Source organism: Schistocerca gregaria, chromosome 3 (genome assembly GCF_023897955.1).
Source record: "Schistocerca gregaria isolate iqSchGreg1 chromosome 3, iqSchGreg1.2, whole genome shotgun sequence".
Classification (NCBI taxonomy): Eukaryota; Metazoa; Arthropoda; class Insecta; order Orthoptera; family Acrididae; genus Schistocerca; species Schistocerca gregaria.
The window spans coordinates 709,022,323-709,046,195 of NC_064922.1; the positions used below are offsets into that span (position 1 = coordinate 709,022,323).

At 42.2% G+C, this 23,873-nt stretch overlaps 1 protein-coding gene across 1 annotated transcript in view; it reads right to left on the reverse strand.

Annotated features, from left to right (window-relative positions):
• LOC126355995 (glycine receptor subunit alpha-2-like) overlaps positions 1-23,873 on the reverse strand; it is a 651,703-nt gene that overhangs the window by 327,618 nt on the left and 300,212 nt on the right. The window contains exon 4 of the mRNA XM_050006618.1: positions 23,352-23,419. Coding sequence (XP_049862575.1) covers positions 23,352-23,419 — 68 coding nt within the window. The remainder of the gene's footprint in view (positions 1-23,351; positions 23,420-23,873) is intronic.

Here is a 23,873-nt window from a genome sequence, read left to right on the forward strand (position 1 = left end):
ATCCCCGAACATGTCAGTTATTAAATGTTCCGTGTGGAACGCAAAATTTTGTCTTTCTTCTTAACATAAATCCATATAAGGTACCTCTGTAAACTCCGCCTTTATTATACCACGTGATGCAACAGAAACAAAGGTAAGTAAGTGGCAAATATTTTCGCCATGAAGTAGACATTGTTAATCCTGACCTAATGAGAATTAAAGCCATCGACAAACACAAAAATATATCGTAAAAGATTCCAACTACAAAGCACTATACGCCCACACCCGTCCAAAGTAATTCTAATATCGGGTGACTAGCGCTTCCCGTCGGGTAGACCGTTCGCCGGGTGCAAGTATTTCGATCTCTCGCCACTTCGGTGACTTGCGCGTCGATGGGGATGAGATGATGATAATTAGGACAACACAACGCCCAGCGGAGAAAATCTCCGACGCAGCCGGGAATCGAGCCTGGGCCCTTAAGATTGACATTCTGTCGCGCTGACAACTCAACTAACGGAGGCGGACTGCGAACAAAGTGAAATGTGTAGCGCTTTTTTTCATACAAGAACGAAAGGAGCTCAATAAGTAATGCAACACATTTTTTTCTCAAAGCAAATTGGTTTTATTGAGGATTTGGCTACATAACCCTATTTTTCAACGTAAACTTTTAATGTGATGGCCTTACCCCACCTTCATGAGTAGGTCTACATGCCCAAATTGTATCATTCAACTGGTCGACATTGGAGCAAATAGCTTAGTGCATCAATTGCCTCTCCATCATCCGCGTACTGCTTCGCGTAGAGTGCATCCTTCATTGTGCAAAACACATGAAGGTCCGAAGGTGCGAGATCTGGGCTGTAGTGTTGTTGGGATAGAACAGTCCAGAAAGTTTTGTGAGCTCCTCTAGAGTGCGCAGAGTCATGTGACGCCTTGCTTTGTCATGGAGAATGAAAATTTCATATGGAGTTTTGTGGCGACGAAGACGGTAAAGTTGTTTCTTCGATTTCCTGAAAGTAGCACAGTACACTCTCGAGTTGATCACTGCACCATGAGGGAGGAGATCAAACAGAATAAGCCCATCATTGTCCAGGAAGAGCGTTTCCATGACTTTCCCGACTGAGGGTACGGCTTTCAACTTTGTCTTCGCAGCCGAAGTGGTGTGGCGCCACTCCACGGATTTTTGCGATGGTGTCAGACGCCTCGCCAAACAACTCGCCCTGATTTTGTTCACTGTCAGATCACCGTAGACAATCTGCAAGCCCCTATGAATATCAGTGATGCTCTGGCTTTCCACGAAAAGAAATTCACTGAGAGGTCTCTTCTTGGAAAGTGCTCCGTTACAGACGTCGTTTGGAAGCCTAAGTGTAGCGCCGCTAAGCATCCGAACTTCGTCAAAGTATAGCGACTGAAGCGAGACTATTCCACGATGTTTCGCATCAAAGTTCCGCGTGTTTTTAACCGAAATTGGCCGATAAAAATATTATGTTGCAGTAATTATTTAACGCTGCTGATACTGAGTGGTAAGTTTGACCATCACGTTTCTGGGAGGAAGTACAAATCTGATGAGATATAATGGCTTTATTTCGAGGTAATGTTTAGTTAGTATTTTTCACAGTGATTTTCTAACTCTTGCTGCTCGTACTGATGTCAAGCGTTCAGCCGCCTGCAGCAGTTCAGGAAACACGATATTCCGACGGCGCATCTAGCCGCCGTCCTTATGTGATACCCTCAGAATGAAGTTCTGCGCTATATATCGTCTACTTTATATTATTGTCGCATTCTGCCCTTCCTTCAGTACTAGGCCGCTTGCTGTGTTGGGCTGAATGGTTGGAGGTGGGTTTCGTGGCTATCACCGAATGCTGGGCGCCACGAGCGGTCCTGCTGTCCATGTCGGGCACTGAAGGCGCTCTCGCCCGTGTCAGATGAATAGGGACCCGAAGTTTCATCAAAATGAAATACTTCTGGGTGCTGGTAAACCAACTAAGGAATTGTTAATAATTTTAATTAAAGAGTGAGGACTTTTATTACGACATCCGTCTGTTCATACCTCACTGAGTCTCCTGGGGGTATGTAGTGTTCTGCAATCGCAGATTGTGTTGGTTATCCTAGTTCGGTGTGTCTCCCATTCTTCTGGTATCTTTGTTAGACTGCCAGCGCAGGCTCCCCTACGGCATATACGCGGAATACTGCAGACATCTGGTTTATGGAGTCCCAAATCAACTTTCACCAATAGAACACCCGTTTTCGAAAGTCAACGGAAAACGCATTTCGTTTTACGTCGAGCAAAAGCATCGCAGATTTTGCTGGATACTTTGCTGGTATCTTCCGCTTCCAGCTCTACAGCGAATTTTATACTCAAGTGGAGGAGGGTAGAATGTTGGATACACCCCTCATACCTCTCTTTCCCGTGTGGCCATACAACGAATGTGTTATCAACAAATCTGGAAAAGTATGTACAACGTATTTCCGTGCTTTGTCTGGAGATTCTCCAAGAACAAATTCAGCACTACCGATAGCAGAGAGACCCTACGGTGACGCCATCCGGTGATGTGACATCAGAATGTGGCTTTCGGATTCCCTCGGATTGATCAGGGACCTATTCAGCTTCAGACGGCCTAACGTCTTTGAATTTCTCCTCACATACAAATTTTTTGTCTTCAAACGGGTGGCGTCTCATAATAATGTTGTAAAGCACAATATTTAGCGATTCCAAAAACAACGTATCCATAACCTTCTACGTGGGTTTTTAGCCGATATTAGGAAGATTCATAAAATTTTAACTCAATTACTTATTATGTAGGTTAGGTCGGTAGTAGCGTAATACTCTCTCTCTGCGTGTATGGGTGTGTAGTTGTTGTATGCGTGTGTGTGTGTGTGTGTGTGTGTGTGTGTGTGTGTGTGTGTCTAATGCGTATCCCGTCATCAGGGCCTGCTTCCTCGGGATTTGCAAAATGTTATTCTTAAATGAACCTGACGGCTGGATGCTTTTCCTGACGTCTAAGTCGTCTGCTAACCCAAGGAAGTTATGAACCATGCGTCATTTGTCTGCCTGCAAATCTCGTAAACTTTAGTTGACAACTGATGATTCAAGGGATCGCTATGTAAAGTAGACATCTAAGGATACCAGTCACTAACTGCTGTCCCCTATTTTGACTGGACAAGAGATAAAATTCTTCCTGGGCTTGAAGAGGGCGTACTGTAGAGCTGAAACTGGTTGCTCAAATGAAATAACAATTGGAAATCTATAATGCCGATATTGTTTTTTATCTGGTGATTTTAGTCCATTGGTTAACTTATATTGACCAGTATGTATTCCCAGAGGGGACCACCACAGCATTTGCCTAAACGAGCTTGAGAAACTACCTGAGGCCAGAGTTCAGACTGGCTGGTACACCTACCCACGGCCGTTAATCCTCAGCGTTCATTGGAATTGCATCTGGCTCCCCTCCTTGTCTCGCAGATTAACGCCATACACATTACACTATGAGGCTGTAAGTGATTTGACTTTTATTAGCAGAAAATATTCTTATTACCAGTTACTTCCTTTTATTCTTTGGTTTAACTATTTTCCAGATATGTTGTTACACATGTACAATATTAGAAGCTACTTTCACGGATAAAAACTATTCTTTCGCACAGTAACTACCTGCTTTGTACAACAATATGGCAATTGAATTTCTTAGTTGCCGGAAGTGCATAACCTCCAGTTACCTTTCAAAATATCCAGTTACAGATATAAATACGATTATGTTTTTCAACGCATAATATATGGTAAATTTCTTATAATAAGGAATAGACTATTGTTCATAACTACAAAATGTAGCTATGAGCCTAAAATACGCGTTTAGCGACACTCATATGTAACTAGAATGTCCTTTGCGCGACAACATACCAAATACAAAGGGCAGGTCGGTAGATCACTTCTTGAGGCATCCGTTAACCGTTACATTGATAATGGTGAGAAGAACATTGAGGAGGGAGGATGGGCTGACAAAGATTTGACTACAGCAGGCGAACTGAAGTACGGGTTTGGCTGCAATAGTCAAGCAGAAAAAGAAAACCTTTCACGATATAGATTAGAACTGCTTCACACGACTGGTTGGTTTGTAATGTTCTGCTTTTCATTTCAATACCGTGACTTACAAAGGTAGCCGAATGTTTATCCTTGCTACGGAAAAAGAAATACATGTAGGCTACTACTCACGAAGTACGAACCTCTTCAAAATTAATGGTGTCCGAACAACGCTAATCGTCAGCCTTTTCTTTAAAATGAAATAAACAGGTGCTGCTGTCTTAGATATATTAAAAAAGCCTTTACATCTTACAAGCTCAGTAAGGATGCTGGTTTCTCGCAAGTCTAACTGAATTTCAGACCAGCTGGTTTGGTGAAGGACGTTTCATTACTGATAAAAGTATTAGTTTCTGAAGAACCTTACGTAAATAGATATCCGTAAATGGATAAAAATTTGGACAAATGTAGGTAATAGACGAGTTTCAAATAATGAACAAAACGATGTACGGCTTCACAGTTACGTCATGTTAGATCTCCATCATGTGTTCTGCAGCTACTTACAATTTCTCACATCTTTCCCTTCAACATTAGATGGCAAAAGAAGTTACAAACAAATGGAAAGCTTATGACCAGGCATAACTTGTGGTGGAATAAAACTATTCCAAAATCTTTCCTCAACCATTATTATCATTCTTGAACAAGATGTAGTTTTAATGGTCATAATGCAATAAGCGGTGTGTCTTTCAGGCTAGTTGTTCTGTTTGTGGTGGTGTAGTATTGCCTGGTGCCAATGTAATCGTTAGGCAGTAGAAACATAACGGTACATGTATGTTCATTGCCAAACAGGATGCCTATTCCCCAGCTCTGCGCCTTTCAACTGTTTATTTCACAAAGGATAACGATGTGAGACGAACAGATATACTGTTCTTGCTAATCCATCACCTAGAAGGGAATATTACCACATGATAACCTGTTATCTCACACTGTGTCCGTCCGTCTTGTTCCCATCGCTTATCACAGCAATACCAAAAGAAGATCGCATGACAACAGGACATCTGCACTAATAATTGTTAGGTAATGTGCAAATGTCCTACACCCACGATCTACTAAGTGCACGGATAGAACGATAGACGCGATATTTGATGTCGCTGGCTTCAATCAGGATATTTGGTGTGATTGTTGCTTTCGTGAGCAGAAAACTACTTAACGCAACATCTAATAACAGAGATAATACATGGGCGTTAACAGGATCTTTGGTTGCCTCTCAGAGGCTTGCACTCCCATCAACTGGTGGGTGCACGCTCCTGGAAAAATCAACGCCTGACTGAGCTGTAGAAGGCGACTTCAGAAGGATAGGCACTTCATGTATTGTAAATTATGGATAGTCTAAATGTCAGTCGAGTTAGTATGTTTCTTGCTAATTTTCGCTGGATTATGTTCCGGACAGCAGCGGTGTTTCAAATGCTACATGGGGGTCTCACGTCGTCGTTCCGCACGAGATATATCACTCGCTTGCATTACTTTCTTGCTCTTGATTTCACCGTTAGAAATATCGAGGATTCTAGCTGTCGATAACTTACACTTGATATTCTTTTAAGCATAAAAGCTAAAATGTGGGGTTGGATAAAATACATTTGAGATAAGTTTCCTTATAAACATAAAAGTCTTCTTAGCCGATTTCATGGTTGTATAACCGTTAAAAAATGCCCATAAAATGCCATTTACCTAACTGAAGTCCATAAAATAGCTTTCCTTTGTGTTTCTGAATGCTGAATTGTCTCATTGTCGCGTACTGCCTAAAACAAGTTTGTTTCTGTTGCAATGTGGTTCAGCTATTTCATGAAATGCCAGAGTAACCATCGACTGTGATGCATGGTACCACAATCCATATATAAGTTAAGTATCACCACTGATTAAGATTATATGAACCATATTTTTATAAGCAATTTATGGTGCAAACACCGTCAGTTGGCTTGCGGATTATGGATGTAGATGTAGATGTAGATGTAGTATCGAGAAAGATACTGGTAGTGGTTTAGAGTAGGCTAGAATTCAGAAGGTGTCCTAGACCGTTGAATATTCAACGCGACTTACCCTTAAGGCTAACACCTTAGGAGGGAAACAGATTATACTAAAGAACGAAATAGTTGATGTATTTAGAAATGTGGTAATATTGTAATTTAGATCATGAGTTAGCTATGATAATCTAAGAAAATATTTTTAAGTGAGCCTTACTGCTCTACAGTTTGATGTAAAGCAAAGCCATATAACTTATCATTATGATTTACGACGAGAGTACTAGAGGTTTATAATTGGTATGCTAAATAATCTTTAATCGGAAGACAATGAAACCTCCTATTTCTTCGTGTAGTTATACTTGTACGTCAATGCTCCAGAAAGCCTCATGACGGTGCGTGGCGGAGGGTACTTCCGATACGACTAACTGATCCTCCTTAGCCTTTTCTACCCGTTAACGGCGCATGCGATGCATGATTGTCGGCTTCCTCTACATTAGTAGGTGCTAATTACTCAAACTTTTTCTCGTCGTCATCACTTGGTGCGAGGGGTGTGGGAGGAAGTATTATGTTGTCAGTCTCTTAATGAAAAGTACTCTGTACCTCTAAACATCAATTGCAAACCTGTTTGTGTTGCATAACGCCTCTCTTGTAGCCTCTGCAACTGTAGTTTGTTGAGCATCCTTGTAATGCTCTCGGGCAGGCTAAACGATCCCGATAAAATAACGCACCGCTCTTCCTTCGATCTTCCCGCTGTGTTCTATCTGTACCATTTGGTAATAGTCCCAAATGGATGGAGAGTACTCAAGAATCGTTCGAAAAAGCGCCTTGTAAGACATTTCTTTCTTTTTCAACAATAGTGTAGTTGTACGGTACTGGATTCCTTTACTGTGTATGCACACTGTGTTGCATTTACATACGTTCAGGGTTCACTGGCAAAGCCTGCACCCTTGATCAATCCTCTATAAGTCATTGAGCAACTCGATACTATCTACAAGCGTTGCTGCTTTCTTACAGACAACCGCATTGTATTTGGACAGTCTTAAAGAGCTTCTGACGCCTTGTACTAGATTATTTATTTACATTTTTGGGAGTAATGATCCTATAACACTTCCTTGTGGTGCTTCGGAAATCATCTCTACATTTGTCGAATTTGTTCCGTTGACAGTGACGTGTTGCCGTCTATCTGCAAGGGGGACCTGAATATAGACGCAAATACGATCCGGTGCTTGATAATCTCTTTTCTTTTCACTGAACGACAGTGCCGAACAGTCTCAAATGTCTTCCTGAAATCAAGAAACATGACACCAATCTGAGTACCGTTGTTACAAATCATGGAGAAACTGAGCGAGCTGAGTTTCGCAAGATCTCCGTTTGATGAATTCGTGTTGGTTTTTATAGAGAAGATTTTCGTTGTTCAAGAACGTCATAATTCTTGAACATAAAGCACGTACCATAATCTGACAACTGACTGACGTGAACTGACGACGGTAAGTTGACGATTGCGAAAATCGGTGTTAGTTGAAAGATAGTCATTTGTCTCTGAGCGCTGCCAACGTTAAGCTGCCCGTAGACACTAAGTGGTACTGTACACATTGCCAATGGTAATGGTGCTAGCACCGTTGCAAGCAATGGACGCTGCCTTCCCTTTTCGATTGCTCTCCCACCAGTAGCTTTAATGTGAGGGCAACGGTGTTGGCAGCAGCAAGCGCTTGAATCGTCAGGTTATCTTGGCCAGATAGTTCTTCATATTCGGTAGCGAACGACATAACAATATCCCTCCACATCCCTAAGTATTCCTCAAATGCTAGTACTGAACTTCTGCTCGGTCTAAGGTGCTGCAATGATGGACTATGAGGCTGGTCAAGGCGGAGGCTCGAGTCCTCCCTCGGGCATGGGTGTGTGTGTTTGTCCTTAGGATAATTTAGGTTAAGTAGTGTGTACGTTTACGGACTGATGACCTTAGCAGTTAAGTCCCATAAGATTTCACACACATTAGAACTTTTTTTTTGAACTTCTGTTGTTCAGCTGGTCTCAGTTCGGTATTACTTTCTGCGATATGTGGAGCCGTTGGTTTGGAAGATTTAAACTTTCTTTCATTATACGCTACCGAGCGAGGTAGCGCAGTTGTTAGCACAGTGCACTCGCATTCCGGAGGATGACGATTCAGATCCGCGTCCGGTATTGCTGATTTAGGTTTTTCGTGATTTCCTAAACCGCTTCAAGCAAATTGCGGGATGGTTCCTTTGAAAGGATAGGGCCGACTCCCTTCCCCATCCTTCCCCAAGCCGACGGGACCGATGACCTCTCTGGTCCCCTCCCCGAATCAACGAACCAACAAAACATTATGCACCTACGTGCACTAATCTGCGAGATTGCGCGTACAGAGGACAACGCGTCGATTATATGCGGATGATAAGATCTGGAATGGAAGAATGGTCAAGACTATCACCCATGATCATCTCATACAAATCGTGAGAAGTATCTGGCTTGAGCGTTTAAGGATACGACGTGAAACCTAAATTAGTTGAGGCGAACGGATGTTTGAAGCCGGATCTCCCAAAGGCAAATCTAGTGTTCCAACCACTGATTTATTTCGATTGGTTGTATGACTGTAAATGACACAGGTCCCGAAAAGAAAAAGTCTTATTTTGTGATTTATTTATTTAATCGTATGGTGATTTTATACAATATACAGTGGACACAAGACAAGTGATTTTATACAATGCACAGATGATATAAGACAAGATTAAACCTCAAAGTCCGTGTTTTTCAACCAATTAATTAATCTGGGTGTGAGAGTGAACAAGTCGTCGGGAATTCCAGGGTATGAATGAAGTGGACAGCGTTGGACTACATATTCAGTTCTCTGCTCTTCTTCATTACATTCACAGATTAGTAAACTGATCCAGCCCCATTTGTACCTGAAGTAGCTACAACAACCATGTCCAGTCCTTTACCTGATGAGGCGGCACCAGAGGTTCCTCGGTAGGTCAAAACATTTTGGCTTCTTTGTGGGTTCAAGGCGATGGGCTCTCGTTCCCAATGTTTTTATTATCCATTCATGCCTCCAGCTATCATTTAGATCAAAACCATCCGCGATGAGTTGTCCTTCAGTAACACTTGCTGGTTTTCTTGATCGCAATCGTTGCTGTGGCAGATGACAGAATTCCTGGTGCAGTAGTAGAGAGGGTGATGCAGAGATTTTCTTGGCCACCCTCAGTAGAGCTTGTTTCCACCTTAAGTGAGGCGGAGGGATGTGACTCAGTACAGGTAACCAGCGGCATTGGACTGATTTTCAAAAATGGTTCAAATGGCTCTGAGCACTATGGGACTTAACATCTATGGTCATCAGTCCCCTAGAACTTAGAACTACTTAAACCTAACTAACCTAAGGACAGCACACAACACCCAGCCATCACGAGGCAGAGAAAATCCCTGACCCCGCCGGGAATCGAACCCGGGAACCCGGGCGTGGGAAGCGAGAACGCTACCGCACGACCACGAGATGCGGGCTGGACTGATTTGATGGAACCAGTAATACAGCGCATTGTGTCGTTAAGTTTTGTGTCTACCGTCTTCACATGTACACTTTCCAACCAGACAGGTGCACAGTAGCGAGCAGCAGAGTACACAAGACTGATGCCAGTTAAACGCAGAGAGTCAGCAGAGGTTCCCCAGGCTGTATGCAGCAAACTTATGAGAATGCTTGGTGATGTGCTCTTTGTAGCTAAGGGTTCTATCTACAGTGATTCAGAGATATTTTGGGGAAGGATTGTACCACAACGTTTCTCCATTGAGCAGAACTCTTGGTTTGTAGTTTTCAGCACGATTCGATAGATGGAAACAAGAGATTTCAGTTTTTGATGTGCTTGGGATCAACCTCCAGGTCTTAAGGAACATTGACATCTTCTCCAGATCCTCCGTAAGAATTCGTTCACCATCTTCGAAATTACTGCTCTGTGCAACCAGTGCGATGTCATCAGCATAGATGAATTTAGTTGACATTGTGGTTGGTAAATCATTAATGTATAAATTGAATAGTAATGGGACTAAAACAGATCCCTGTGGACGTCCATTATTTAGTTTCCGTTTGTGGCCTGTCACTAAGCATGCGGGATATTATTTTGTGATAAGGACTACATACGGCAGTACGGTTAGGTGGGATGTTGTTTTGGGTAGAAAACAACAGAGGATACATAACGCAAGAAAGAGGGCAGTGAATCGTTTCAGTAGTAGTGGATGCCATAAACGAATTAGACTTGAAGTTATGATTTAGGAACTTAATCTAACCAATTAGTTGATAAATAGCTTGGATCCATTAATAACCTTAGAATCCATCTACTTGGATGATTGTTCCCATACTGATGTAGCATAGTAAAATGATGATTTGTTTTATTACGATGAAAACTGAGGTACCAAACGATGACGGTCATATACGAAGAGAGTGCTGTCGCATTCAACTTTAACGATGTTTAAACTCGCAACGGGCCAGCTGGATTTAGGTGTTCATTGGTTTCCCAAATTGATGCAGGTGATATCTGGGAAAGTTACTTATTAAGGGACAATGCCAATTCTCTTCCACATTAGTTGTCAGTTTCAATCTGTATTCAGTCTTAATGATCTTGATTTTAAAGGAGATTGAAACACTAGCCTTCCCTCCATTTCTTTTCTTGCAATATGTAGTGGTAATTCTTAATAGTTTATTTATAATGTAGGTCACGCAGCGCGTTGGGTTACACTTATATAGTAGTAACTATCCATATTTGAACTAAGAAATGTAATTTACCAAATCTGCTTGAACAACTGTGGTGGCTGCTGCTGACAATGTGTTTAAGAAGACGAAACATCTAAGATCGTAAGTGTCCTTTTCACATCTCAGGGTGGAATAAGCGCACCCCAGCTCTATCTGCCTAGAATAAGTTCTATGTGTACGTTCGGGATAATTTTCTAAATTTTTTAGTAGGTATCTGAGACGGGACATGGGTACCTGCCCGGTATTCACCCAGTAGTTTGGCCGGCACACCGATCTTCATCATTAATCCTCCGGGAGTACCCGAAGCACGGCCGACGGTGGGGATATTAAAAGCCAAGTTGTTTTTCACAGCGCTGCTGATTGTTCCCCACTCAGCCAAAAGCTATTTTGTCGACGTTTTTGCGCGCAGGTGGCAATAGCGGGCCTGCGTTTTACATGGGTCTGCACGCAACTGACGGTGACGGACGGGCCGGCTATCGTGTCACACGCGAGGTGCGACGGATATCGTTCCCGGTCGATGCCAACGAGCAAATATTGCAGGCGGCGCCACACAGTGTCAGCACTACAATCAACCCCCCGACCTGGTGCAGCCCCGACATTAATACCGTCTGATATGGATTATTACAAGCGCCCAGCTAAAGCGTGCTACCGGAGAAAATACTGGCGCACATAGGTCATCGGTGTGCGCAATCTACGTACGGTAAACTTTCCCTGCAGACTCCTCTATGTAGGAGAACAATGGTTGTTAAATAATTTTCAGTATTCTATTAATAAGCAATTATTCGTTCCATTCAAATCCTATACAAAAAGCAGTTCATTATTTCTGAAACCGCACAAATACCGGTGATGAACAGTCGAAAACATATGATAGCTTTGTAGACAGAGGGATAATAGCCCACGTTTACTTAAATTCACTACGTCTGTTTTTCCAACTCGTTTCTACGACTGGGTGAAAGAGTCGATGGAACCTGTTTTAATCTGGGAGTACTAGAAAAACTTGTACTTGCAACCGTGAATAACACAATAAGAAGAAGCACATTATTCCAACAGGCTGTGTTTAAAATATTTTATTTCCGCTACTAGTTTTGTGTGCTGTCCATTCTGAAGGTTATCCATAGTAACAGGTATCGATATATCTTTGTCGTTTGGTTAGAAAAACATGTGTCATGCAACCGAAATGGAAAATGTTGCATCCACATATGTCACTGTAGATGCACCTGAAGATGGGCAGTGCCTGATACTAGTAGTGCAAATAAAACGTCTTAAGTACAGCTTCGTAGAATAACGTCCGACTTCAGATTTAGTGATGCTGTGGGTCCACCCAGAAGAATGGTCTATAAAACAGTTCAATATGCCGGTTTTGAACCCCTAAATCGCAGGTGTTCTTGGACCTTTCTTTCCTAGACTCAACATTAGATCTGTTCATTGTACATGACAAATGTTCACCTCCGAACGACAATTAGATGCAAATGTCGCCTCTCTTTAAGATATCACTATATTGTGTTTTACGTACATGAAAATATCTACAAAGCGCGTAGAAATACAGCTATTTAAAATCCTGCGATACTGCAGTAAAGGGAATAATATCCTAGCTAGTGGGACAGTGGTTTCAGGCAGTGAATAAACGACTAGCGGCCCAATATTAACAGTTGGCTCAGTCCTGAAGTTGGTTGCCTCACGGGAGAATTATCGAAATATACATGAATAGAAGTAACACCAACTCCGCTACACCAAATACATAACAATACTGAGGTGGGACCTGAACGTGAATTCAAAATATTTGTTACGTAAGAGCCACAAAACCCATTTGATGAAACAAGGGATCTTCAGGATTGGCCTACATTCACTAGTCCAGTTCGTTACTGGAAAATCCGTTCGAAATACAAATAAGCTACTGTTTACTTTACGTTTTTTCACATTCACAAAGTCAGGAGGAAGTCGTTTTATTTTAACCAACAGCTCCAAGCAAAGTACGTTTTTTCTTCACCAACTCCTTAGATAAGATGCAACTAGAAAACCAGTTATTTGCTGTTATACTGTGGCTCCTGCTGAAACGAATCACGACATCTTACCGCATATCTGGCTGTTTCCCAAACCATACCTCCACAGCAAGGGCGTACCATGTCTTGGCACCACAGAAGCTTAGAATACCCAGACAATACATCAATAGGCGTACCATGTCCTGGCATCACAGAAGCTTAGAATTCCGAGACAAGAGTTCGATGGCTTCCTCGGTATATACTTATAAAAAGTAACCCCCATGTGAGAGTAACTAGCTTTTATCCACTGTGTGGTTGTTTCTGAACACCTGGAGTAGTTCAAATATATCCCTAGTCCCTACAGTTTCATCTAATTGCTTCCTCTTTTGCCAGCTTTGAATGAGATCAAACCGTGTGCATCTGAACAGAAGCCGATACAAACTTATAGTAATGTGAAGTATCTCAATTTCAAAATGCTTTGTGTTCGACAGTCCCTGAGGTTCACAGATTCAGAGCCGTAAAAATCGGCCAAAATAAGTAGCCCAACAAAAGCCTTAATTTCAATCATATATGTCTCTTTGTCGTTTCATTCCCGGTAAAAAGTTCCCGAAATCTTCTTGTGTCCACATATTTCACTGAACATGCGAGAACGCGCTATAAAGTAACAGCTACAAAAAAAATTTTATTCTGTTCTCAATATCAGTTGACATATTACGTGTCATTCATATTACACGGACAACATTCTCGCATCACTGACGCCAGTGGCAACCTTTTACCGCTAGAGGTCTCCAAATTCTAGAGTGTAATATGACATCGTGTATTACGAACCCTGACGGTGCTAGAGAAGCATGGTGCTGTAGTCAAGTTTCTGAGCGCAGAAAACTGAGATCACGAAACTGAAGACTTCGTCCAAGCATTGAGCACCCTATCCTTCAGCGTTTCAATGTCATCCACACACGAGCGCTGTGACATTTGCAACAATCTGACACCTTGGGTTCAGTGTTATCGTCTACGCTAAATCCAGTCCCGATTTGGCTCTATCTGATATTCACCTGTTTCCAAACGTTAAACGACACTACCGTGGATATAACTTTGATAGTGATGAAGTAGTGCAAGTAGAGGTGAGATTGTGGATTCATCATCAAAGTAAAACGTTCTACAGCGACGGCATCAACGACTGGTCTTTCGTTGAGAGAATTATATTTGTCACCAGAATAACTATGTCGAGAATTAAATATGCAGGCATGGAAAATAAATGGGTCTAGTCTTTATAATGTTCGTTTTATTGAATAAAAAATTCGGAGGCATTGCTTTTCAGCACGCCTTCGTATCTTTATCCACAAATAACATGAAACACTCTAAAATCGATTAAGCAATTCTTGCGCCATCTCTCACACCTGGTACGAAATAAGAGTCATTTCATTTAATTTTCCATGGGATTGCAGCCTGATGATGTTGACTTCTTACCACAATATTTGAGCTGGCAACAGCCCAGTCATCACCGATAAGTGTTCGCCATTGAGTGACTTAACTTCACTTGAAGATGGCTGGATGGTTGCAACCGAAATACTGTGGCAAGAAGTCAACATCTTCCGGCTGCAATCCCGAAACCTCATAAGATATTGAGTACGCCGAGAACACTTAAAGAATCATATTTCATTATATTTCATGGAGGAGGGTTCTTCATTAATTTTCCTGATTTGTCTTTTCCCAAGCAGAAATTATTTCCAGAGCTTATCTCATTATCATCACTGCCTGTCTCTGTATCATTTTCATGTTCCAGTTTCTCTCGCTCATAACATGATTTTGAATCTGATTTAGCATACGTTTCTCTTGTTGCAATTTCTTCACGTCACCTTTGTGTATTCTTTCCTCGTCTTCTTCACGCGAACACAAAGTGCGGATTGAGTTGTCCCCTTTCAGTGACAGAAATCAAACTGGCTCCAAGAGCTTTATTTCATTTGGAAAGCTGTTAGAATATCGGTACCAGACAACAATGTGTTCACTTAATTTCACTCAGGATGACTGAAAAAAACTAAACGTTGTTTTCGTTGGGTTTTTCTTGTATTAGGACTTGCAAGGGATCTATTTTGTCAATCGAATAACAGTCATAGCTGCAACTTACTTTATTGTAATGTAGTTTTTGTAAAAATATTGGGGTAAGATCTTATGCGACCCATCTGCTGAGGTCAAGGAATACACACGCACCCCTGCTGGAGGGAGGACTCTAACCTCCGTCGGGGAGAGCCGCGCAGGCCATGGCAATGCGCCTAGAATGCGCAATACCAGGCGCGGCTGCAATTGAGTGACATGCATAACAGTTAGATAGAAAGCGAATGGATTATTGGAAAAATTCTGTAAATTTAAACTAATAATACAAACAATTTCTAATAATAGCGGTGTCCACGTAACCCAGAGCCAGAACTAATCGGTTACACAAAATTTGTGAACATCAGGTCGTGAAGACAGGGTACTAAAAACAGGAAAACAATGTAGGTACCCTGATGGCTCACATCACTGACACAACAAGCAAAAATACCACAACTTCAAGCGCAAGTCTTGGGAGATACTTCATACTACCAGAATAATTCGAAAATAACAAAAAATAACAATTAAATGCTATGAAATCGGTAAAATATAGTAAAGGGAAAGATTTAAATTCCACACAGTTAATTTTAACTGTTAAACTTAGAAACATCTACCAGCCCTACATTTCTTGACTTAATCACACCTGCCCAACAGGTAATGGGTAACACGGATAGTACAGGCTTTAAGTCGTGGACTGTCTGTGACTGAAGACGAAATATTGATTATTATTATACCCATAAACCTGAGTACCGCATTATAGATCTTTGTGAGAAGCTCTACTTGAACAATGTTTTTAACTGATTTGCTGCATTGTTTCTAAGTTAAAATACACACATCAAAAATGTTTTGCATCACCCCAGCTCTCAAACCTGAAGATAGATGTTGACTGTGCATATTGTATCACAGACACAGTCCCTTTGACCGTTCAGAGATGTCACCAAACGCGCCCAAAGATGTAAACAACTAAGCACGAGCAGCGCCTATTAGATTGAAGGGGCTCGACAGCCGATCAGATCCAGTCATTCCACCAGGAAGGAGGTACAGGGCTCGTGTTGTCAGTAGTTCGATCATGCCTAGACGGTCAATATCGTGATTAGATCGCGTCCGCATTGTTTCTTTGTGCCAGGAAGGGCTCTCAACAAGGGAAGCGTCCAGGCGTCTCGGAGTGAACGAAAGCGATGTTGTTCGGACATGGAGGAGATACAGAGAGACAGGAACTGTCGATGACATGCTTCGCTCAGGCCCCCCAAGGGTTCCTACTGCAGTGGACGACCGATACCTACGGATGATGTCTAGAAGGAACCCTGACAGCAGCAACCATGTAGAATAATGCTTCTTTTGCAGCCACAGGACGTCGTGATACGACTCAAACTGTGTGCCATAGGCTGCATATTGGGCAACCTCACTCCCATCGTCCACGGCGAGGTCCATCTTTGCAACCACGACACAATGCAGCGAGGAACAGAAGTGCCCAACAACATGCTGAATAGACCGCTCAGGTCTGGCATCACATGTGTGGTGCAATCTGGACCACCACCTCTGAAGGTCTCGCTGTATGGTGGTACAACATGCGATGTGAGGTTTTCATGAGCAAAGAAAAGGATGGAAATGGTGTTTATGTTGATCTCAATTCCAATTTTCTGTACAGGTTCCGGAACTCTCACGTCTGAGATGAAGGAAAATATTTTTGATGTGCGTAAATGTATTAGATTACTGTAAAAGTTCGTAGCGTTTTTTCACAAGTTTCACAAACGCAGGAGATACATATAACAGAGGCTCTTGTCATGAGTAATATACAGCTATACTCCTATACTGTTTACAACAGTGTACCAGTGCTGGGAAATATTTTCGATTCCGCGACTGTAGAAATTAAGTAGTTTTGAGGTGAAGAACTTGTCGAGCCATGTTCGGGTCGCATTCTTATCCAGAAAGGAACTTCCTTTAAGGTTGTTTAAGAGAAATTGGAAAAGGGGAACGTCTGAGAGTGGAAGATCAGGTGTAAGGTAGATGCAGTATGACTTCCCAACACGACTCATGCATGATGTTTTTGTCAGCCTAGCAGAATGCTCGAGGGCGTTAGCGTGGAATAGCATCACTTCACGCAGTCTTTCTAGTAGCTGTTCTTAGACTGCGTTTGCAAGACGTCTCAGTTATTGACAATAAATGCCAGTAGGGATGGTTAAACCTCAGGGAAGCAATTCGTTGTACCACACACCGTCGCTGTTCCACCAGGTGTTCGCAGATCTTTATATGGGGAGCTGCTGCTTTGAATGGGCTGAACTGATCTTCCATTTTCCTTATAAAGATTCCATTTCTCCTCACCAGGGACAACACCGTATAGGAATGGTCGATGCTGTTCGCGAGCCAATTGATGAGGAGCAGCCAGAGACGCACACTTGGCTACCCGCTGATATCTGGGTAGAGCATGTTGTAATCATCTACCCGGTTTTGAACCTTCCTCATTGCATGCAAATGGCGCACGACGGTGAAATGATCGAAGTTCATTACATTTGGCAGTACTCACAAGTGTGGATCTTTGCAGGTTAATGCGTTTAAACGACCCTCATCAAACCCCGAAGGTATTCTTGAACGTGGAGCGTCATACTGTCAAAACGACGCTCCTTTAAAGGAGAAAACCATTTTCTTACTGGGCTCTATCCACTGGCGTTATCGACGTACACTGCTGTACACTGACCCACTGATGTACACCGACCTACTGAATTCAAACATGAGGCTATGTCGCGATTTCGTCACTTGGAACCCCAGTGTTTACCTTTCTGCAGCTCCACTCACTATCTCCAAATGACAATAGTAAGCTAACTACACATGAAAATTGACAATCGATAAATAAACGTACAGCCAACGGAATACCATCATGCAAAACATAGACGCTGCGAACTTATACACCGATTTAATACGAATTGTAAAATTATAGTCACATCCCTGAAGGAATTTACTAATTTACCTGCAGTCAATGTAATAAATATTATATCAGCCAAACAGAAATTTCAGACCTCGATTCAAAGAACATTAGACTGATATTAACTTGATAAATGTAACAAATCAGCAGTAGTAACTCACTTTAAATGCACAGGCCACCCTTTGAAAAATCTAAGACAACCTCTAAATTTTACACAAAATACGAACAAATAAAGGAATGCATATCTTGGAAGAAATGGAAATTTTCATACATAATACAATACATGGAGATAACATTTTCAATGAGATAACCGAATTCAGAAACTCTAAATTCTTCAACAGTCTTAAGCCAGTTTTTACCCAATAGATTCAAGATGTGTCAATGTAAATTAACGACTACAAATCTGTCAGTACCAAATACTTATTCAAAACCTCTATAGACGCGCGGGTAGCCGAGCAGTCAAGCGCGTTTAATCGCGGTCCGCCCGGCTTACCCTGTCGGATGTTCGAATCCTCCTTCGGGCATGGTTGTGTGTGTCTTCCTTAGCTTAAGTTAGTTTAAGTTATATTAAGTAATGTGTAAGCTTAGGAACCGATGACCTCACCAGTTTGGTCCCATACGTCCTTTCTGCAAATTTGCAAAGCTTTCTAAAACCTCAATAATCGATACTGAGTGATATGGTACAAGTCTTAACTCTTGGGTTAACTGCATAACTTTTACATGTGTGTCGAAAGAATTTGTGCAATGAATTACGTCGGAAAACAGTGACAAAATACGAAGTTCAATCCTGTAATGTTAGTCAACAGACCCGCCATGACACCGGTGAACAAGTGAAGCTACAAGGCCATGAATCTTAAATTGATCAACTCTCATACGAAAGCCTTTCACTCTATTTTCGAACCACTCAACAGGTGCAAAACTACCTGCATCCTATGCGGGACGTGCTATCATAATTTATCAGCCACAATGAAAACCAGCAGAGGCCATAACTCAGATGGTTCAAATAGCTCTCAACACAATGGGACATAGCTTCTGAGGTCATCAGTCCCCTAGAAATTAGAACTACTAAAACCTAACTAACCTAAGGACATCACAAACATCCATGCCCGAGGCAGAATTCGAACCTGCGACCCTAGCCGTCTCGCGCTTCCAGACTGTAGCACCTAGAACCGCAAGGCCACCCTGGCCAGAAGAAGAGACAACTGACATCAATTTCTGGCCGTCCACTGCCCCCCTACCTGGCAAATGCCACACCAGCCACTACAGTAACAAACAATGGACAAAAAGGTATAGGTTAATCTTGTTTAAGTCAGTTTATTTTTAAGTAATATTTCTCTGTATGTATGCTTGTGTGTATGAAACCCTGAAGATGAACAAGACATGTCCGAAACGCGTTATATTATCTTAGATAAAACATAAAAAAACATGAAAAGGTGACTAGAAGTAAAAATTACAAATAAAATACTATCTCTCACAGGCACGGTTCATGATCGTAGCCATTATGGACGAAAGTAATTATGAATCTAAGTTGCTTAACATTCGTTTCTTTAGATATTTGTAAGGACACTGGCAACCTCGGGGTTGCACACATACACACACACATTAATTTTGTAGCACTTTACTCTTTGCCGTCAGTGTTATTTTGATTACGCTAATGAAAATAAAGTGTTACACATAAAACATCATCTTAAGGAACACCACACTCCCGCTCAAAGCTTTCAAATAAATCTTCATAAAATACGTACATCAAAAAAAGTTTTGCAAAACCCCGGTTCTCAGAACTCGTGAAGATAGTTGTTGACTGTGCATTTTGTATCACAGACACAGTCCCTTTGACCGTCCAGAGTTGTCACTAAACCCACCCAAAGATGTAAACAACCATGCATGAGCAGCGCCTATTAGAAGGTAGTGGTCTGACAGCCTATCAGTTCCAGTCATTCCACAAGGGAGGAGGTACACGGCTCGTGTTGTCTGTAGTTCAATCATGCCTAGACGGTCAATATCGTGACTCGATCGCGTCCGAATCGTTACTTTGTGGCAGGAAGGGCTCTCAACAAAGGAAGTGTCCTGGCGTCTCGGAGTGAACCGAAGTGTTGATGGTCGGACATGGATTAGATACAGAGAGACAGGAACTGTCGACGACATGCCTCACTCAGGCCATCCAAGGGCAGTCGATGACAGCTACCAGGCTGGTAGAAACACGGTAGCAAAGCCACCATGTTGAATAATGCTTTTCGTAAAGCCGCAGGACGACGTATTACGACTCATACTGTGTGCAATTGGCTGCAGGATGCGCAACTTCACTCCCGCCGTCCACGGCGGGGTCCATCTTTGCAACCCTCAGCACATGTAGCGAGGTACAGATGGGCCCAACAACATTTCGGATGGACCACTCAGTGTTGGCATCACGTTCTCTTCAGCGATGAGTGTTGCATAAGCCTTCCACGAGATAGTCGTCGCAGACGTGATTGGAGGCAACCCGGTCAGGCTGAATGCCTTAGACAAACTGTCCAGCGAGTGCACAGTGGTAGAGGTTCCCTCCTGTTCTGAGGTTGCATTATGTGGTGCCCACGTGCGTCACAGCTGCTCATGGAAGGCGCTGTAACAGCTGCACAGTAAGTGAATGGCGTCCTCCGACCGATAGTGCTACCATATCGGCAGCATATTGGCGAGGCATTCGTCTTCATGGACGACATATACTTATATGGATATCGTGTCTGTTCTTTCGGACATGGGACTTGGTAAGAAGATCTTCCACGAGTAATGAGCGTGTTGGGTAGGGACACTACGAATGTAGTGTGTGGACATACATGGTGAGAATGTGGGTCTCGCGGGAGGCGTTCACGAACTTGTGGAAAGTATGCCACGACGAATACAGGCATGCATCAACGCAAGAGAACGTGCTACTGAGTATAAGAGGTACCGACGTGTACAGTAATCTGGACCACCGCCTCTGAAGATCTCGCTGTATGGTGGTACAATATGGAATGTGTGGTTTTCACGAGCACTAAAAAGGGCGGATATGGTGTTTATGTTGGTCTATATACCAGTTTTTTGTACGGTGTGAAGTGATGCACAAGTTTTTTTATATGTGTGTGTACCTCTAATATACCATTATGGAAAGGACTATTTTAGTGCAGGTTGTCAACAATAGAGATCTCTTACATGAAAGAGTCAGAGAATAATGTGCCTCAAGGTTGTATCGAGAAATTCGATGGTTGATTGATACCATTTGAGCACACCACGTGAGTTGCTTTTGCTTACTCTGTCCGGGTTGGCGTTTCACGGATCATGCTAAATTAGGGGACAAGTGTCTTAATTCCTGATAGGAGAGATTTAATTTTGGTAGCTGCATTTATTTGTATAACTTATAGCTGACGCTATGTCATTCGATTTTTAGTTTTTAAATTGTGGATCTTCTATTCCGTGTTGTTAGATCAACATGTAAATTGATGCAGAATTGTTATAATGAGCGTATGGCATCTTTGTTGGGTGTCATACCAAATCTACTCTACACATTAAAGCGTTGTTAGCGCATGTTACTGAGACTTAAAACACATCGTGGTGTCCAGTACTCATGGTCACATATTTAAACGGAGGAAAAAGGTAGTTAGACGTAGTTACAAGGCAGGAGGATTTCTATGATTGATACCGATCCGAATCGTAATATTCCTAGTGCATGTTACTTCTTCATCAGACTAATACTTTTGCTATGTCGTTACATCAGTCCTAATAATTCTGCAGAATGAGAGTAACTTTCGCTGCTTTAAGGTAATTATGTATTTCCACAATAAAGAAGTCCCATACATTTTTGTATTCATCTACTAACTCAGTTTCTTTGCCTGTTGTCATTTAATATCATGTGATACGTTTCCAAGTACCTTAATTGAATTTAGCTAGGTAGCCAGCGTAGATGGCTGCCATGCGGAAGACTTAGGTTCGATTGCATTCAACCTCGTAATACCAGTAGCCATTGAGGAGCTACTTTTGCAAAATCACATGCCACTCCACACCTCAACCACATCGTGCCGCAAGACTGGGGACGTCACGGTGGTCGGTAATCATCCACTGGACTTTCACAGCTTGGGCGAGGAACTCGTTAGTAATATATTTTGGTTCTTTCAAAATACAGAAATTCCCATCTCCTTGAATGACTCCTTAATCTCTATGCTTCATTAGTAATTACTCCTTTAATGACAAAGGCTTTTGATCGGTAGGGTTTGCTTAGGGAGCTGTCCACTTTGTGACGTCAAAAGTGTCATCTAGTGGTCCCATCGGTCCAGTAATGATTATTACGTCTGAATAATCATTAGAATTTATTCTATCCTACTGGGTATTGGCAGAACAAAGATTATGATATCTCACACTGACCATGACACAAATACCCGTGGAATGTAACAGTTTGTTCTTGTGGTCGATGATGGTGGAGTTCACGAAGTGAAAGGCTGCACAAATGCAAAGTCCTGAGTGCTGCTGAAGTCGTCGCAAGCACTGGCAATTTGTCCAGGGAGCGATACGAATCGATAAACGTAAGCAAAACCAAGGCCACTCACCATGCTATCAGCGGCGCGTATCCAAGTCATCAGAGTATTCTGCCGGACAATTGCAGGGCCGAGGTATTATCACACATTGTCGCATCGGTGAGCGGGATCATCCAGCTAGAATGCCCAAATATCTCTGACTTTCCCTGTTCACAGATACTTGTGATGGGTGGAGAAACCGAATAACCACTGAATACTACAGCTTTGGTCAAAGAAATATAATCGGCGATTTTCATGCAGCATACTTGGTATGCTTTATGTATTTCGAGTGCAGCGGCTACCCTTCAGGTTTGACGCTATAGACAGTGCCGCCTGAATAAACATTCCCCCCAAGAGCGTGTAGCACATCATGCCACTGTGATTTTTTTTTTCTGTGTCAAATCCCGGTCGGATCACAGGTTTAACAGTTTGTTTCTAACCTAGCTTTCACCTTTCAGTGACGTTAAAATTCGCCAAGTACCACATATGGTTCGGATTTCATGTCACACTATAGATGCTCTTACTCCAGTACGACTACGGAGATATGTTATCGACATCCAAGTCACCGAATTAGTGTCCAATTGAAAGACTTGCACAAGTCACAGAACTGTATGGAATTATTGTTATTACTTAGGCCCAGATCCCCGCCTCCTGTGACACACAGCATTCCACCGCAGCACCAAGTGGTGGTCGCTAAAGCTTACCTAGGCCTTATGGTTACAGAGCACAGGTGGTGTTCACTAGTTCCATGCCTAGGAACCTGTGTTAATTATCAGCGAAGAAAGATGTTTTCCTTACTCATGAATGAGGGAGCATTTGACTTCCGGAAAGCCACAGACGAGGTGGGCGCTAGCCATATTGAAAACGTGAAGTAACCTGCAATGTTCACCTAGCCACCAGAATTTTCATTACCAACAGATTTTCCGCAGTGAAAACTAGCGTTCTCTGGAACTTTTATCACATTACACAAATTTTTAAACAGTTACGTGAAAGGTCTTGTTGGAAGATTATAAATTTATACTTAAAGTTTGCTTCGACAGTAATTATCAAATTTCCTGGAGCTAGTGCCACACTGTACTTACCATAGTAACGGGACTGATGGATCCAAAGCTGCGAATATATAGCTCACAGTGCACCGTTGTCGCGTTGTCTGCAACACATGTGAGAAACATATGAGTCAATATCAGAACGTCATATTCTATTATCAAGGTGCAACAGGTGTAAATTCAGATATTTTTATTGTTGACTGGGGACAGTGTACTGAACAACATTACATCAATATTAAGGTCACTTGCTGACTAATAATTATAGCTCTCAGGAGTAGTATGTTATGAGGTTGGTTAGTGCCTCCAAGTACATGTGGTAAGAGCAAGCCACTAATGCTTATTTTCCCTGGAAAGGATTTCCGGTGTGGAACTGTTGGCATACGGAAGCAAAACGTTTTGTCTACTCCGTACGCATGGTCCACTTAGTGGTGCAGTTATAACTGTGCACAAAACATCAGGTAGTAAATGATTTTATGTGTTTGTGGGAAGACTGGTTAACACAGAGAAAAAAAAACCAAGCAGCACACTAATGTGTGTACATATTGAGGTATCACATGT